General features: G+C 47.9%; 1 protein-coding gene across 1 annotated transcript in view; it reads right to left on the bottom strand.

The window, feature by feature from the left end:
• Window positions 1-16,529, bottom strand: part of CLASP1 (cytoplasmic linker associated protein 1) — a 334,150-nt gene that overhangs the window by 163,822 nt on the left and 153,799 nt on the right. The window contains exons 10-14 of the mRNA XM_015419605.1: window positions 12,848-12,921; window positions 9,906-9,998; window positions 6,618-6,763; window positions 4,253-4,388; window positions 587-657 (exon numbers count right to left, since the gene is read on the bottom strand). Of these exons, the coding sequence (XP_015275091.1) occupies window positions 587-657; window positions 4,253-4,388; window positions 6,618-6,763; window positions 9,906-9,998; window positions 12,848-12,921 (520 nt within the window). The remainder of the gene's footprint in view (window positions 1-586; window positions 658-4,252; window positions 4,389-6,617; window positions 6,764-9,905; window positions 9,999-12,847; window positions 12,922-16,529) is intronic.

Here is a 16,529-nt window from a genome sequence, read left to right as displayed (position 1 = left end):
GGCGAACCTATGGCACGAGTGCTAGAGGAGGCACTCAGAGCCCTCTCTGTGGGCACGCGTGCCATCGCCCCAGCCAGGCCCAGACCATCATTAAAGTGTTGAATTCTCTGCCAAATAATTTCAAGTAAATGAAAGCATTTGGGATTGCTTTCCTTACTTTGTTTGGATCATCTTAAATTAATGTGTGAGTTGTTTTTTCTAAAGCAAAACCTCAGTATTCAGGTTCAATTGCCGTGTTGGCACTTTGTGATAAATAAGTGGGTTTTGGGTCGCAGTTTGGGCACTCGGTCTCTAAAAGGTTCACCATCACTGTACTATATTCACTCCTTTTTTTAAATCCTAAACTATACAGGCATCGAAAACTTTCTGTGTAATATCCTGTCCTGCATCTTAAACACTAGTTGGTTCAAATAAGGGGCACCTGACCTGTGATTTCTGTTCTATGGGGTGCAGTTAGATACTAAGATTTGGATCTACAGTGTATTAAGAAATGCACAACAGCTTGCATCAAACAAACAAGTGACACCTCTAAGCATCATTCGATTTTACTACGCCAGAGATTAAAGAAAAGAAAAGAAAAACTCACCTTCTAACTGCAACAGACTTGGAGGTACAGTTACTAGTGATGATGGGGATTAGTCGAGGGATGTGCGTATGCTGGGGAATGAATGTTTTAAAAAAGAAACTCTTAGGAACATGTATAGCAAATGTCTTTGACAAGTTGGTTAATTTAGGCAGATACACTGGACTTCCAGTGGTCAAAGACTTTAGAACCAAATATAGCCCTTTTCACTTCTTCATGAGTAGCAAAAAAAAGTTATACATATGAGCAAATATACAGCATTTTAATTTGCATAATTTATGCCGGCCACATAATTCAGTTTTTCTTGCCACAGACTGTTTATTTTAATACACAGCTCAGAATTACAGCTCTTTTCTTTCTAGGGCTACATCCACAGAATCTGTGATGATGCAGCTACGGGTCTTTACACCTGATGTTCACTTGTAATTTGATATGTGTTGATTTGCTCATCCTTCATGAACAGAAAATGAAAGTTAATTTAAAAATAAATAGCAGGGAACATCAACAAGGGAACATATTTGCAAGAGCACCCAGACTGAGCTGTTCGGCAAAATAGGGTTACACTTATCTGTAACTGTTGTTCATCGAGTGGCCTTCTGTGTGGGCCCACATAGGGACTGCATGATGGCGGGCCAGCCATGGAGAAGAGCTTCCAAGCTTTTCTGAAGAAGCTTCTAGGCTCTGGAGTGCTCCCCCTCCCCTCTGTCTACAGAGATCCTTTTTCCCACCCAAAGGGTCACAGGGTGAGCACTCCTTCCCTTCGCTGCCGTGAGGAGGCCCCTGCACATTCAGCAGCCCGCAGTGGGGAAAGGAGGTAGGGATATGTGCCTGAACAGATGGCCACTTGATGAACAACGGTTTCAGGTAAGGGCACCCGTTTTCATCGTCGTGGCTTCTGTGCAGTCCCACATGGGAGAATAGCAGGCTCACCTACTCTAGGAGGAGGGTGTGGGCTGATCAACAAAAAAAATCACTTGTGACACAGCCTTTCCCACTGCAGCTTCACTTCTGGAGTCCTTGATGAAGGTAGTGTTTGATGAACGTAGAGGGGGTGGACCAAGTCACTGCCTCGCAGATATCTTCTAGCGCAAGGCTGGCATGGAATGCTGCTGAAGATGCCTGAGCCCTTGTCGAGTGAGCTTTCGGGGACACTGGGCAAGGGACCTTAGCTGTTCAGATTGCAGAGATTACCCAGCAGGAGAGTCACTGCACTGATGCAGCTCTTCCTTTGACTCCTTAGAACATACACAGTTCGATCCTTGTGTTCTTTTCAAACAAAAAATGGACTGCTCTTCGTACATCTAGTCAGGGCTATTTTTGGGCAGGAACGGAGTTCCGGCTGGCTCCCGAGTTGGCCACACCCAGCAGGAACTCATTAACATAACAGGCGACACCCAACAGCAGAAACTCATTAGGATTGGCTACACTGGGGTGTCTGGCCTAACATGCAAAGGGTTCCTGCTACAAAAAAAGCCCAGGGTTTTGACAAGGGAAACAAAATAAGAAGCAAAAGGTGGGTGTGGCTGGATGACCACACTTCTGGCAACATGGGGGTGTGCCCTAATATGTTAATATGATGTGTTATCAGGGGTGTGGCCTAATATGCTAATGAGTTCCTGCTGTTGGGTGTGGCCTATTATGCTAATGAGTTCCTGCTGGGCTTTTTGTACCAAAAAAGTCCTGCATCTAGTGTATAGTGTTTTTTCCCCCCGACAATGACATCGGGGATGGGAAGGGCCCTGGAAGGATGATGTCTTGGTTGAGGTGTAATTGTGATACCAACTTAGGGAGGAACTCTACACTAGGTATGAGTACTACCCACAGCTTGGTTACCCTGCTAGCAGAGGTAATTACTACCAAAAAGGCAATTTTATAACAGACAAAAGACAAGTCCACACTGGCCAAGGGTTCAAAAGGTTTATACATCAGGACTAGGGACAAACTCCATTGAGGGACAGGGGCACAACCAGTGGGAATGTATTAAACAAACCTTTCAGAAAATTTTTGGACTCTGGAACAGAGAAGACTGACTGGGGTGTGAGATGCAGATGGCTAGATGAACCTTTAGACAAGGTTGCTAGACCCCCTTCTCTCAGATCCAGGAAGTAATCAAAGATTTTACTCAAACTACATGATAGTGGATCAATGCCCTGCTCACCACTCCAGTAAACAAACGTTTTCCTTTTTATACTTATAGAACCTTCTCATTGTGGGTTTGTGAGAGGCAGTTGTAACCTGTTCAATTCTGTGTGAAAATCCTTCTGTTGCAGGATTAGCCAAGCAGTCAGGTGCAAGGATTGAACTTTAGGATGGCAGACAGGATGGAGGATTGAACCTTAGGATGGATTGAACCTTAGGATGGCAGACAGGATGGAGGATTGAACCTTAGGATGGCAGACCTTAGGATGGAGAAGATCCTCCTTTGGGGGGCAATGTCCTGTATCACCCTTTGGGCCAGTTTCCAGACCATGGGGAACCACACCCTTCTGAGCCAGAAGAAGGCTAGAAGGATGCATGATGACTGGTCTACCATGATCATCATTTTGGGCCATTTTCCCCCTAAGCGCCTCACACTTCTTTACTAGAGCCATCCTACCGATTATTTTAAAGCCCTCACTGTTTTTGGTGAAGAAAAAACCTCGTTGTTTTATTGCCAAGGCCGAATGAAGTAGTCACTCAGAAGCGCATCCTCTCCTCACGGCGGCAAGAAGAGAACTGAGGGAAGGAATGCTCGTCCTACCTCCGTCACATGACCCTTTGGGCGGGAACAGGGATCTCTATAGACAGGAGGGGAGGGGGAGCAGAACCTAGAAGCTTCTTCAGAAAAGCTTGGAAGTTCTTCTCCGTGGCTGGCCTGCCATCATGCGGTCCCGTGTGGGACTAAGCCACAAAAATTAAACACATTTCCCCCCCAACGTGCTCTTTGTTCTTCATCTGAGTTTTAAACACTGACAGATTCAGCACAGAGCGCTGCCACATGACCAAGGGTCATTTCCTGCAGGAGCGCACAGGAGCGGAGCTCCGGCAGTAAAGGGCCCAGGGGGCGGGCGCATGCAACAAGCCCCACTCCCTGCTCCCAGCAGCCCTCAGTCAGAGCAAGAAGCAGTCAGGTAAGTTGCAGACACACACACCCGCCCCCCCGGTCCAAGACAGTCCAGTGGCACCTTTAAGACCAAGTTTTATTCAGGTACAAGCTCTCCCTCCTCTGCGAGGACAGATCTGCACGTCCCCCCCCCCAATAGCCAGCAATCCAAAACAATCCAGTGGAGTCTGAGTGGTGGGTGTTGCCTTCTGACACACTTCCAGTGATGTCAGGGGGTGTGGCATATGCAAATGAGTTACGCTAATGAGTTATGCCAATGAGCTCCTGCACCTCTTTTTCTACAAAATGACCCCTGCACACTACTAAAGAGAAGCCCAGAGGGCACAACTGAATCACTTGGCTTTCTGAGCCTTGAAAAGTTCCAGGACCAAAAAGTAACACTGCCAAAATCAGTGACGACAACAAGCGGTGAACCTTCTCTTATTGACTACCCGAGACACTGTCATTTAGGATTCTCCTGAAGAGTCTGCTCATTGGGATAATTTTCACATTTGCGCCCCTCTGCTGCTCTAATTGGAATGTTCCTGAGAAACAACATTCATTCTTCGCTTTGAGAGGATACTTACTCGGATAATCAGTCTGACAGCTACCACGCCAGAAGTGGCCATGACTTTGGCACTGTTGGGAATGAGATTAAAGATGGTTGGCATGATGGCTTCTGCCCCGTGGTCAAACTTGTTACCCAAGACGGACGACAGGTGCCTGAAAAGAGAAACAAGGCTCTTATCACAACGATATATCAGAGTGGATAAGGCACTGAGCTACAAGGTAGGAGTTCCCTTATGCAGGAGTTCCCTGGCTTGACTCTGAGCTCTGCTATAAATTAACTAAGTGAAAGAAGGCCACTCCCTCCCAGCTTCTGTGGATAAGACTGAGGATAATCTGGGGATAATACTCACCTTCTTTACAAGCTTGCATTAGGGCTAACAAGGTAATGTAAGCACAGTACTCTGAACATTCAGAGGAGGAGGAGATTGAATTTATACTTCACTCAGAGTTTCAGAGCGGCTTACAAACTCCTTTCCCTTCCTCTCCCCACAACAGACACCTTGTGAGGTAGGTGGGGCTGAAAGAGCTCTTTGAGAACCGTTCTCGAGAGGAAAGCTCTGAGAGAACTGTGGCTTGCCCAAAGGTCACCCAGCGGCTGCATGTGGAGGAGTGGGGAATCAAACCCGGTTCTCCATGCTCCTAACCACTACACCAAACCAAAACTGCCCTAGTACCTTTTACTTCAAGTCAATGCTCCTGGCAGAGTTCATCACAGAATTACCACCAAAGAATTTGCTGGAGGAAAGGATTCATTTGAACTTCACCCTGAACTCAGTTTGAGCCCTAAGAGAATATTATATTTTTCTATCTTTTATTCTGCTTTCTGCTCTGCTAGTTTCACTACAGCACTAAGCTTGAGAATAAGATGTAAACAAAATGTGTGCACACGTCTGCCTAGAACAGCCATGCCTCTTTAGAAGTTAAAGAGTGAAGCAGTAGATAATGTAAAAGACCTGACACTCTGGAGCGCCGCTCTCAGTCACGGGAGACATGACGTTGATAGACCAATAGTCTCACACAGAAGGCAGCTTAATATGTTCATAAATGCTCAATTTTGGGGAAAAATCTAAACGGTGCCTTTTTTTTTTACCTTAATTTTATGCTGAGATAGATAACTAAGGGGCAGAATTTTCAGTGAACTTTCAGGCTCTGATTTAGTTTAGATTTCCCCCCCCCCTATCTTTTTTGGGTGTCTGATTACATGTATGACAGAGAGCCCCCTCCCCCATTTTTGCCCTCCTCTTGAACTGGCATGTGTTGGGTTCACTTTCTTCATTTTGACTGTTCACTATAAGCCATGTAAGGTAAAAGGTAAAGGTTCCCTTGCTTGAAAGCCAGTCGAATCTGACTCTACGGTTGCGGTGCTCATATCCATTTCAAAGCCGAAGAGCCAGCGCTGTCCAAAGACTTTTCCGTGGTCATGTGGCCGGCATGACTAAACACCGAGGCGCACGGAACGCTGTTACCTTCCCACCAAAGTGGTACCTATTTATCTACTTGCAATTTCTTGCTTTCGAACTGCTAGGTTGGCAGGAGCTGGAACTAGAGATGGGAGCTCACTCCATCATGCGGCACCCGGGTCTTGGACTGCTGAACTACTGACCTTTCACAGCCTGCAGTTCAGCGTCTTAACCACTTGAGCCACCGCAGCTCCATGTAAACAGAAAGGCAAATGGGTCAACCACACCAAATAAGCTTCTCTATTCTGTACATTCCCGTTATCTCATACTGTAACTGTACATCTTTGTCCTCTTATTAAGGGATGTGGGCTCTGGTCCCAATTCTGGTCACTCAGATTTTCTCCACATGTATGTTGCCTACCTGCCAGCTCCTTAGCAAACTAAGGGGCAGAAAGGGCTCTATGTGATGGCAGAGGATGCCTAAGAGTGACTGCAATTCGCAGATCACCCCTGACTAGACATGAAGATAAACCAAAGCTTCAGCAATGGTCCCAGCCATTTCATCAAGGACAAGGCTGTCAGGAATCCATCCAGATCCATCTGCCTCTGGGGGTGGACAATCGTAATCAGTTCCCAACTTACCAAAGTCTAAATGTCCCAAAGTCTACATTTAACCAACTGACAGGACAATCTCAGCCTATTTCCCAACGTAAAAGCAAGCTGGCGTCTTCATTTGCCTCTGAATAAACTGGAACTGAACTATAAACCAATATCATAAGTGTGTTTCTGCACAAATAGGAGGCAAGTATCTACAGATGGTCATGAACAATAAAACCAAAATAAGAACTGGAAATCTAGTCTCTGATAGCTCAATTGCCTCAGACTCCTTGTAGAAGATGGTACAAGACTGAGGAACCCTTGGCATCTGCCTATTAGAACGCACAACACTATACATTAGAATATGTTAATTTATATTCCTTACCCCAATGTGATACAAGCCTCTCGCACTACCTGAGACCGCAAGTCTTTTGCAGATAATTTAAATGCTCCATCAAGCAAGCGCAGGTGTTGGAAGAAGGTATCATATTCAGCTGCTCCAGCCAGCAACAGAGAACGGATCTTTTTCAGCTATTGAACAAAAACATTTAGAAAGTAAGATCGGTAGAGAGGTATATTGTTGGCTATCTTTGAGTTTTATGGGGGGGGAATCCACTCAGATTTACAGCACAATCCTAAACAGAGCTACACCCTTCTGAATTCATTGAACTCAATAGGCGTATAGGGGTGCAACACTCCATTGAAGATGCACTGTTAGAGACTGGCTTAAGAGCAACAGCAGATAATTTACTATGCTGCTGTATTTTATTTCTTTTATCTTCTTTTTTGTGTGTCTTTTTAAAGATTTGTTTATTTTATTAATTTATATTATTAGCTGCCTTGATTTGTTCAGCGGAGAGGCAGGATAGAAGTGTTCTTAAATAAGAATAAAATACAAACAACATGAACTATCACACTTTTCAATACAACACTAGGAATTTAATATTTATTCTAAAAACTGAAAGCTAGAACTCTCAAGATAAAATGAATGCAGTACTTTGAGTGCTACAAGTTCCTAACCCTATACATACATAACACACACATATGCACACCACAAAAGGGTAAATATATACATACAACAAAGGGGACCCGCGATACTCGCAGGGGGAGGAGCTCCATGCAGAGGAGGAGGAAGCAGCCACAGGTAAGCCTTCTCCCCCGGCCCCAACAGCGGGGCCCGTGTGGCTCCCACCGGGCCCACCAAGCCTTTGCCCCCGGCACCAATGGTGGGGCCTGCCAAGCTTTCTCCCTCCCCCCAACAGCGGCGAGGCCTGAGCGGCCAGCCTGCCAAACCTTCTCCTGCCCCCCCCCCAGTGGCGGTGGCGAGGCAGTTCTCAGAGGGTTCTCTGCGCATGCGCAGGGAATGCTCTTTTACTTTGGGGGGGATTTAAGTATCCCCCTATAGCTTTTTACAGATTTCAGATTTTTCTGCACATCTGGGGATTGCCCCAAATGTGCAGGAAAATCTCTTTGCCCCCTAGGTGCCCACGATGTGCAGCTTTGGATATCTGCACCCAGGGGGCACCTTGGCTATTAGTATATAGATTAGGCAGATTAAACTCCATTAAAAATAAATATACCTAATCCTCAACATGGGCAAAGCTGTGGATACTTGAATCTGGAGACTGCACCAAAGACAGACAGCAGATCTTTCTACAAACCTGGAAAACACCCCAGGTTTACAGGAAAACCTGAAATCTTTTTTAAAAAATGCATTGGAGGGCTTAACCCCCCCTCCCATATAATAGAAGCAGCATCAGTAGCTTAAAAAAATTAATGCTCTCAGTTGTCATTGATAGAGAGCCACGCCATATTGCCAGCCTTGAAGCCTTGAATTCTGTCAGTAAATAGCAGGGGGGGAGGGCAGGACCCTTTCAAGGGCTGTTTTCGCTTTTAACCAAAGACCAGGGTAACCAACTACAAGATGGGAAATTTCTGGAAATTTGAAAGTAGACCCTGGGGGAGTGCAAGTTCTACAGAAGGAAGGAACCTCAGAGCGTCCACAGACTCCATCCTACAAAGCAGCCATTTTTTTCCCAGGAGGAACTGATCACTGTAATCTGGACATCAGATGTAATTCTGGGAGACCTCCAGGTCCCACGTGGTGGTTGGCAATCCTAGGGTCCAAGACCACCAGCAACCACAGGCTACTTGCTACCATTCAACAGCAGCCACCCAATGAAAAATAGTATAGTAGTTAGAGTTTCAGGCTAGGATTTGGGAGACCCAGCTTCGAAGACCTCTGTCCTGTGGAAGCTCACTGCATAACTTTGCACAAGTTACACACTCTCAGCCTAATTCGCAAAGTTGTTGTGAGATAAAATGGCGAGGAGAATGATGTCAGCTGCTTTGTTTATTTTATTTATTTATTTATTGAGATTTATACCCCGCCCTCCCCACAGAGTGGGCTCAGGGCGGCTTACAAGGGGCAAAGCCCATATAAAACAAATAAAAGCAATAGAAACATTAATAACAATTCTACTCAATTAGACAAGACAAGGGGTGGACCCGCGATCCTCGTGGGGGGTGGGGAGGGAGGCAGAGCTCCAAACGGAGCTCCAAAGTCAGAAGGCGGAGGAGGAAGCAGCAGGAGGAGGTAAGTCCCCCCCATCCTGCCGGTTCCTCCCCCGTATCCTCCACACACACCCCGCTCGATCTCCCCCCTCTGGCCTTCCCCCGGCTCCGAAGCGAGGGCCGAGTGGCGAGGGGAACGCTCTGTCAGTTTCGGGGGGATTTAAACATCCCCCCGATATTTTTTACAGGGTTTCTGATTTTTGTGCACACCTGGGGACCGCCCCACGTGTGCACAAAACTCTCCCTCCCCCCCAGGTGCCCCTGGTGCGCGGATTTAGGTATCCGCACACCAGGGGGTGACTTTAGAATTAGATATATAGATACTCTAGGCATTTTCTGATCATGGTAATCATGGGAGCCCTTTTGTGGGCCCATGTCCTCATATGGGGACCGCCCCACGTGCGCACAAACCTCTCCCTCCCCCCCCCAGGTCCCTCCGATGTGCGGATTTAAGCACCCGTACACCAGGGGGCGACTTGAGAATTAGATATATAGATGGTCTCCAGATACATGCCAGATGGTAGACAGACAGTTCTCCAGGGATGATGTTATCCTATAGCCTATCCCAACCAGGTAAATCCAGTGGTATCAGTCACTGGGTTCCCATTGCAAAGAAAGGCAGGGTATACATGAAATAATAAATATAGCTGAAGGTGTCCTGGCAGATAAAAGGTAGGTTGCTCGATAGGTGGGAAGGAGAGAAGGAAGAAGGGAAAGGTGATAATATGGAGGCTGCCAGGAGAAGGAAAAGAAGAAATAGTGTGAGTAGGGGATACAGGGAAAAGTGATGTGTCCGTCCCCCCCACAAGTCCTTGTGGTTTCCCCCACTACACAACTGGTCTTGGCACAGTGGCCAGCACTCTGCTCCTGGGCCATAGTTTCCATGGGGGGGCTGCCACAGTGAGGGAAGGAGGGAACGGTGAACACAAAGGGGGGGGCAGATAAAGGTACATTGGCTGCTGGTTGGGAAAGAGAGAAGGTAGCAGGAGATGGGGAGAAGCTATAGGGGTTTTCAGGCAAAGGAAAAAGGAAATAGTGAGGGAGGGGGAAATGAGATGCCCCCTTCCTGCTCGTAGTTCATATAAAAACAAGTACTTACTGCAGTTACTCTCTGTTCCCAGTCATGTTTATCATCTGACAAGATTTCTCTGATTTTGTTGATGGATTCCTCAAGGTCTCGACTGGAATAAATCTGAGAAGAGGAAGCGTAACGATGCTTAATAAAATTTATTTCATTGAGCTGCAAAACGTTTCCACCACTGAGCCAGAGGACTCCAGAGCCAGTTTGGTCTAGTGGTTAAGTGCTCGGACTCTAATCTGGGAGAACTGGGTTTGATTCCCCCCTCCTCCACTTGCACCTGCTGATGTGACCTTGGGTCAGTCACAAGCTCTGGCACAGCTGTTCCTGAAAGAGCAGTTTCTGTCAGAGCTCTCTCAGCCCCACCTAACTCAGGGTGCCTGTTGTGGGGAGGGGAAGGGAAAGGAGTTTGTAAGCCGCTCTGAGACTCCGAGTGAAGGGCGGGGTATGAATCCAATCTCTTCTTCTTCTTAAATATTGAATGTAATCCTTTCCTTTATAAAAATTACACCAACCATCCACACCTTTCAAAAGATGTTTGATGCTTTATATTTCAATATGTTAAGTAGGATGCCTCTGTCAGAAGCAATTTAAAACCAGCACTTTAGAGACATGGTTCATAGGCTTGCCTACAGGTCTTCCATTCCTCTTTATTACCTCATTAAGGAAACAACAAACAACTTTGGGGAACAAAGGAACCTCAGTGATATGTATAAAGATTTTAAAATTGGAACTATTCTTAAAGGATACTGTGAACCAGTGTTCCCCCTAAGCTGAGTGAGTGTGAGCTAGCTCACAGTTTTTTAACCTCCGGCTCACACACTTTCGTCTCAGCTCGGGAAGGACGGCTCCAGAGCAAACTGATTTATGCAGTAGCCAAATCACTCGCTCACAACTTTCATGCCAATAGCTCACCAAGCAGAATTTTTGCTCACAGGACTCCACAGCTTAGAGCAGTGATGGCGAACCTTTTAGAGACCGTCCCAAGCTGCCACCCAAAACCCACTTATTTATCGCAAAGTGCCAACACGGCAATTTAACCTGAATACTGAGGTTTTACTTTAGAAAAAACACGGCAATTTAACCTGAATACTGAGGTTTTACTTTAGAAAAAACAACTCAAACATTAACTTAAGATGATCCAAACAAAGTAAGGAAAGCAATCCCAAATGCTTTCACTTACTTAAAATTATTTGGCAGATTATTCGACACTTTAATGATGGTCTGGGCCTGGCTGGGGCGATGGCACGCGTGCCCACAGAGAGGGCTCTGAGTGCCACCTCTGGCGCCCGTGCCATAGGTTCGCCACCACTGGCTTAGAGGAAGCATTGCTGTGAACATCACTTTCTATTATCTTTCATATATTCTGAATTTGACCAACTATCCATAGGGACTCTTAAGGATCATCTTCATGTCCTTTGAAACCAGTTTACAGGGGCAGGAGTGCCCGGATTAAGATGTGATTGAACTCCTCTCTGATGCTTCTGCAGACAGTTCAGACATGTACTGGTGTAAAAGAATGCAAATCCACATATGATGGTGGGTGATAGGAACAGTGAGCTCAGTCAACAATGTTATCATCAACAGATCTATTGGGGCAAGTGCAAATAAATTGCTTTACCTATTGGTTGAACTGAGCGCCAGTCAATATTTATCTGGGTTACAAGCATGGACAGCTTCAAAAGGGAATTAGATAAGCATATGGAGCAGAGGTCCATCAGTGGCTATTAACCACAAGGTATAGATAGGGACTCCGGGGCAAGTGATGCTCTGTCATCTTGGTGCTTGGGGGGGGGTCAACAGTGGGATGGCTTCTAATGTCCTGGCCCCACTGGTGGACCTCCTGATGGCACTGGTATTTCTGGCCACTGTGTGATACAGAGTGTTGGACTGGATGGGCCTTTGGCCTGATCCAACATTGGCATCTCTTATGTTCTTATGGGTTTCCACACTCAGGGCCAAACCAGACATCGCGGCATCCTTGTGCCTGCAATGGGAACATCGCCATCATTTTGAAACCTAAAATGGGCGATTAAAAAATGGCTTCAGGGACCAGGCTCGCAGTGCGGTGGAATGAGGTGCTCTTATCCCCTCCTCTATGTCTTTTCAAATGCTGAACGGCACCCCCCCAGGGCTGTTTCAGCACTTGAAGACAGTTGGGGGGGGGGGGGACAAGAGTACCTCGTCTCACAGTACTGTAGGAGGGCCCTTGTGGCATTTTTAGATCACCCATTTTAAGCTTTAAAATGGCGGTGGCAGTCCATGGTGAATACAAGGATGCCAATCACATCTAGATTGGCCTACAGCTGACTGGGAAGAGAGAAGGTTTGATCATGCTAGCGGCATAACCCCTCAGTCAGCGGATCAAGACTTTAGGCTTGTGAAACTGTTAATTCTGGTTAAAAGACTAACAGGATAATCCTATACAGTTACTCCCTGTCTTAAACCCACAAGAATCATTGGGTTTAGACTGGAATAACTCAGCACAGGATTGCACTGTAGGTCGAGTGGGATGTAGTGATTACTGTCCTACTAGGACCATGGAGATCTGGGTTCGAATCCCTATATCAACCATAAAGCTCATCCGGTGAATCTGGACCACCCATCCTTTCAGCCTCATCCCCTTCGTTGTGGTGTTGTGAGGATAAAACGGGGGGGGGGGATCACGTATGCTGCCCTGAGCTCTTCGGAGGAAGTGTGGAACAAAAACAAACAAACAGAAAAACTGGTGCATATGATATCCTTATCTATCGTTCTGGCTGGGGCAAAGAGAAAAGAACAGCATTGACACAAAGGAGGGTACGCGCAAATGTAAATTTGCTGTGGGTAAAGATCTGGGAGAATTAAGTTCTTCAAGCAGCTGTCTGTGACGGGCAGTCTTGCTTAATTCACAAGAGCAGCATTCAAAGTGCCCACAAGAAAGGCCCATTTTGGCTTTTAAACAAGTCTGTGGTGCTGTTTACCTGAACAGTAGGGACATCTTCAAAAGCTTTAGTGAAATCCTCTTCATCAACCGCACCAGCTCCTTCTTTAGCCACTGGGAGAAGCAGAGGTAAGACAGTCTTAATGGTTAATATACAGTAAATTAAGGAAGTAACAGCTAAAACAAGCATCTGAAAGTGCAGCAAAATGGTAGTTAAATTGCTTAAGGGATACAGGTGAAATATTTCTTATTCTAATAAGAGAGGCAGAGACAATAAAAGTCAAAGTAACTTGTACAACCTATGCACAAAGAGGTCAGGTTCAGTACATTATTCAACAGTATAATAAGATGTCAATACAAAGGCCTTTACTCTTAAAGGATTTACGTAGCCTTTCGTAATATTCTTGACATAGATACACAATGAAGACAGACAGAGGGGAAGAAGAGGTAAAGTCTTTAAAATATTCATTAGATGTGTTACTGTTTTGACACAGAATAAGGCAGCTTTCCTGCAGATACCATTTAGAATCCGGATCCCCGGCCGCCGGCTCTTGCAGCCATGTGGCTGGGGGAACCGCCTTTGCCACCCAGCAAGGAAGGGAGACATTTGTTTTTGCGGTACACGCCACATCCGGGTGTTTAGTGTGGGGGTGGAGGCCAGAGTTTTAAGGCCGGCCCTGCCCCCTGTAGCTCAGGCTTCGCCCTGTTCTCGGGCTGGGAGCCATGCAACACCGCTCCGACAGTTGGGCCTGTTCGCCTAGTGGAGGAGCAAGAGGCAGCAGTGGCCTCTTTGGCGATTCGGTGCGGGACAGAGCAGCAGCGAGCAGCGTTGAACGGGGGCTCTGCGGCGGATCGGTGGACAGCGGCAAGTGGCCTCGTGCAGCGGCAGCCAGGGTCACAGCTGGCGGCAGCCGGCAGTGGCGGCAAGAACGCGGGGGAGACCAGCGGGAGGCTGTCAGGCTCCTGGGGTTGGGAGTCAGGCAGTGAGGCCAGGGTTTCCCTGAGCCTTTCAGCGGGCAGGGCAGACTTGGGGCCTTGTGGGGAGCTTTGGGAGGACACCGAGAATAAGGGGCCTTGTAGGCTTCAAGGGGGTTGTTGCAACCAGGCCGCTCTTGCTGGGGGGCCAGGTCCATTCGCTATGGGCATTCCCTCCCCATCCTTAGACCTTGGGCAGTGGGGGCCTGGAGATTTGCTAGCTGCTGGGTCACACACTTTTGGGACTGCTCCCTGGGGGTGGCCAGAACTTGCTGGTGGAGTGGGCCTTGGGTGGCCATTTGGGAAGGCCTTGGGCGGCCATTTTGCTGAGGCTTTGGTTGGCAATTTGGTGAGGGATTGGTAGCCATTTTGCAAGGGCCTTGTCATGGCACCAAAAAAGGGCACAGGACGCTCTAAAAGCAAGCAGCCTGCACTCAGGGCTCCACCCAAGAGGCCTGTTCCTGCTCTGTCCTCATCTGAGGATGAGGATGGGAATATAGCTCAGCAGGCCGTATTAGTCAGGCTGAATGCGCTGGAACAGGCTGCAGGGGTTCCTCCCTGTGGGGGAGGGACTAGGGAGGGGACGCACGGGCTTAAGGAGACACGTTCAGTGGCAAATAAGCATTTCCAAGCCAAAGTACTGACCCATTTGTCTCTTCTTGAGAGTAGACCACGAGTTTCCGCAAGGAGTGGTGGTACGGGAGCAGCCCAGCAGGACGATGGCACCAATGCTGCAGCAGGGACTTCCACACAGCAACAGCAGACAGCAGCTGAGCAGGGATCATCCACAGCTGGCGGACCGGTTCCTGCGGGGAAGTCTGGGGACACCCTTACCACCGGGGGGAACTGGCCTTGGGGGCCCTGGGGGTAGCAGTCAGCACAGGGGCCCACGCCCACTGGTCCTGTTTCCCCTGTATACGGTCAGACTCTCAGTCAACCTTGGGGTGGCCACCCTGCTCAGTGTATTCCTCAAGGAGCGTGGGGCAGCGTGCCTGGGCAGTCACCCATGGGGTCGACGACTCCTTGGGGGGGTGGCCCATCCCCATGGGTGCCTCATATGCATCAGTGCCTGCATTGGCTTTGCCTTTCGGAGATATGGGGGATCGCCTATTACCGGCAACCAGGGAAACGATTTGTAGGGGTATGTTGATGTATTCTCCCTTATTTACCGCAAGTTAGAGAAGAAGAATAGGGAGGACCTGGAGAATAAGGACAAAGAAGAGTTAAAGAGGATGAAGGTGGATAGGACCTGGGCTCATTGGGTGGCTGGGTTCCTAATTTACGCTGGAGTGTTTTCAAAGGCGCAGCCCTGGAGGGCAGCTTCTTTGTTTCAGTATTTTGACATTGTTTATAAGGTTTCACTGGCCCCGCCTGGATGCAGTACAATGAGGAGTTCAGGATGAAGGCGGCCATGAACCCTTCATTGAGGTGGGATCAGATCCATCCCCATTTATGGCTACAGGTCATGTCACCACTCACCAGCGCAACCGAACGTGGGCGACCAGTCGCAGAGTGGCCATTTGGTCCAACATTTATCGGTTGCTTCCACTCCCCGCAGTCAGGCGGGGCAGGTGGTTCAACCCTGCCAGATTTGCTGGGAATTTGGGTCGCAAGGGGTGTGTAACCGGAAAACCTGTCAGTACAGGCACAAGTGCCCATAGTGTGCAGGTCCACACCCCTTTTTAGCATGCTTCTTGGGAAAACCACGGAAAGGGCGTAGGAGACCAGAAGGGGGCGGGTCAGGCTAATCTGCTGGTAAAGGGTCCCAGCCCCATAAAACTGAGAGTGCTTGAAGCTTGGCTTCAGAACTACCCCAAGTGGGAAGATGTATTTATTGCAGGGCTTTACTTTTGGTCTTCGTATCCCATGCCAGGGTGTGCGGGCCCCCTTTTTGGCATGCAATTTATGTTCAGTTAGAAGCATGGAACATATAGTCAGAAAGAAAACAGAGAAAGAAAGATTTTAGGCCCATTTCCTGCTCTGCTGGTGCCTAATTTGAGGGCTTCTCCTCTGGGGATTGTGCCCAAGAAAGCCCCAGGGGAGTATCACCTTATACATCACCTTTCTTGCCCAAGGAGGGAGTCAGTTAACAATGCTATCCCCAACACATTATGTTCCGTGCGGTACACTTCATTTGACCAGACCATGCACATGGTGCGCCAATGTGGCCTGGGTGGGGAGATGGCCAAATGCGACATTAAGTCGGCCTTTTGCCTGCTCCCAGTGCATCCAGAAGATTTTGAGTTACTGGGTTTTTCTTTTGAAGGTTGTTTTTACATGGATCGGGCATTGCCCATGGACTGCTCAGTATCTTGTGCAGCTTTTGAATATTTTAGTTCATTTCTGGAGTGGGCTCTCCGTTCCTGTACTCGGTTATCTGGATGATTTCCTGTTTGTGAGGCCCCTAGGTTCTGGTCAGTGCAGCCGATTGCTGGGCACATTTCTCGACTTGGCGGGTGACCTCAGCATGCCCCTTGTGCTCGAGAAGACCAAAGGTCCGGCCCAAGTTTTGGCCTTTTTGGGTGTAGAGCTGGACACACGTGCTCAGGCCTCCTGTTTACCCATCAGCAAGTTGGAGGAATTGCAGTTTAGGGGTAAAAAGAAAGCCACGTTGCGTGAGCTGCAACAGTTGGTGGGTTTGTGTGCAAAGTGGTGGCCCCTGGGCGGGCCTTTTTGCGCAGGCTGTGTGACGCCATGAAGGGACTCCATCATATCCGACTTAGTGCAAGTGTCAGGGCAGATCTGGA

This window comes from Gekko japonicus, unplaced genomic scaffold, assembly GCF_001447785.1.
Source record: "Gekko japonicus isolate JY-2015 unplaced genomic scaffold, Gekko_japonicus_V1.1 scaffold1037, whole genome shotgun sequence".
Lineage (NCBI taxonomy): Eukaryota > Metazoa > Chordata > Lepidosauria > Squamata > Gekkonidae > Gekko > Gekko japonicus.
The sequence above is the reverse complement of the archived record's forward strand: the minus strand, read 5'-3'. Positions and strand labels throughout refer to the sequence as shown.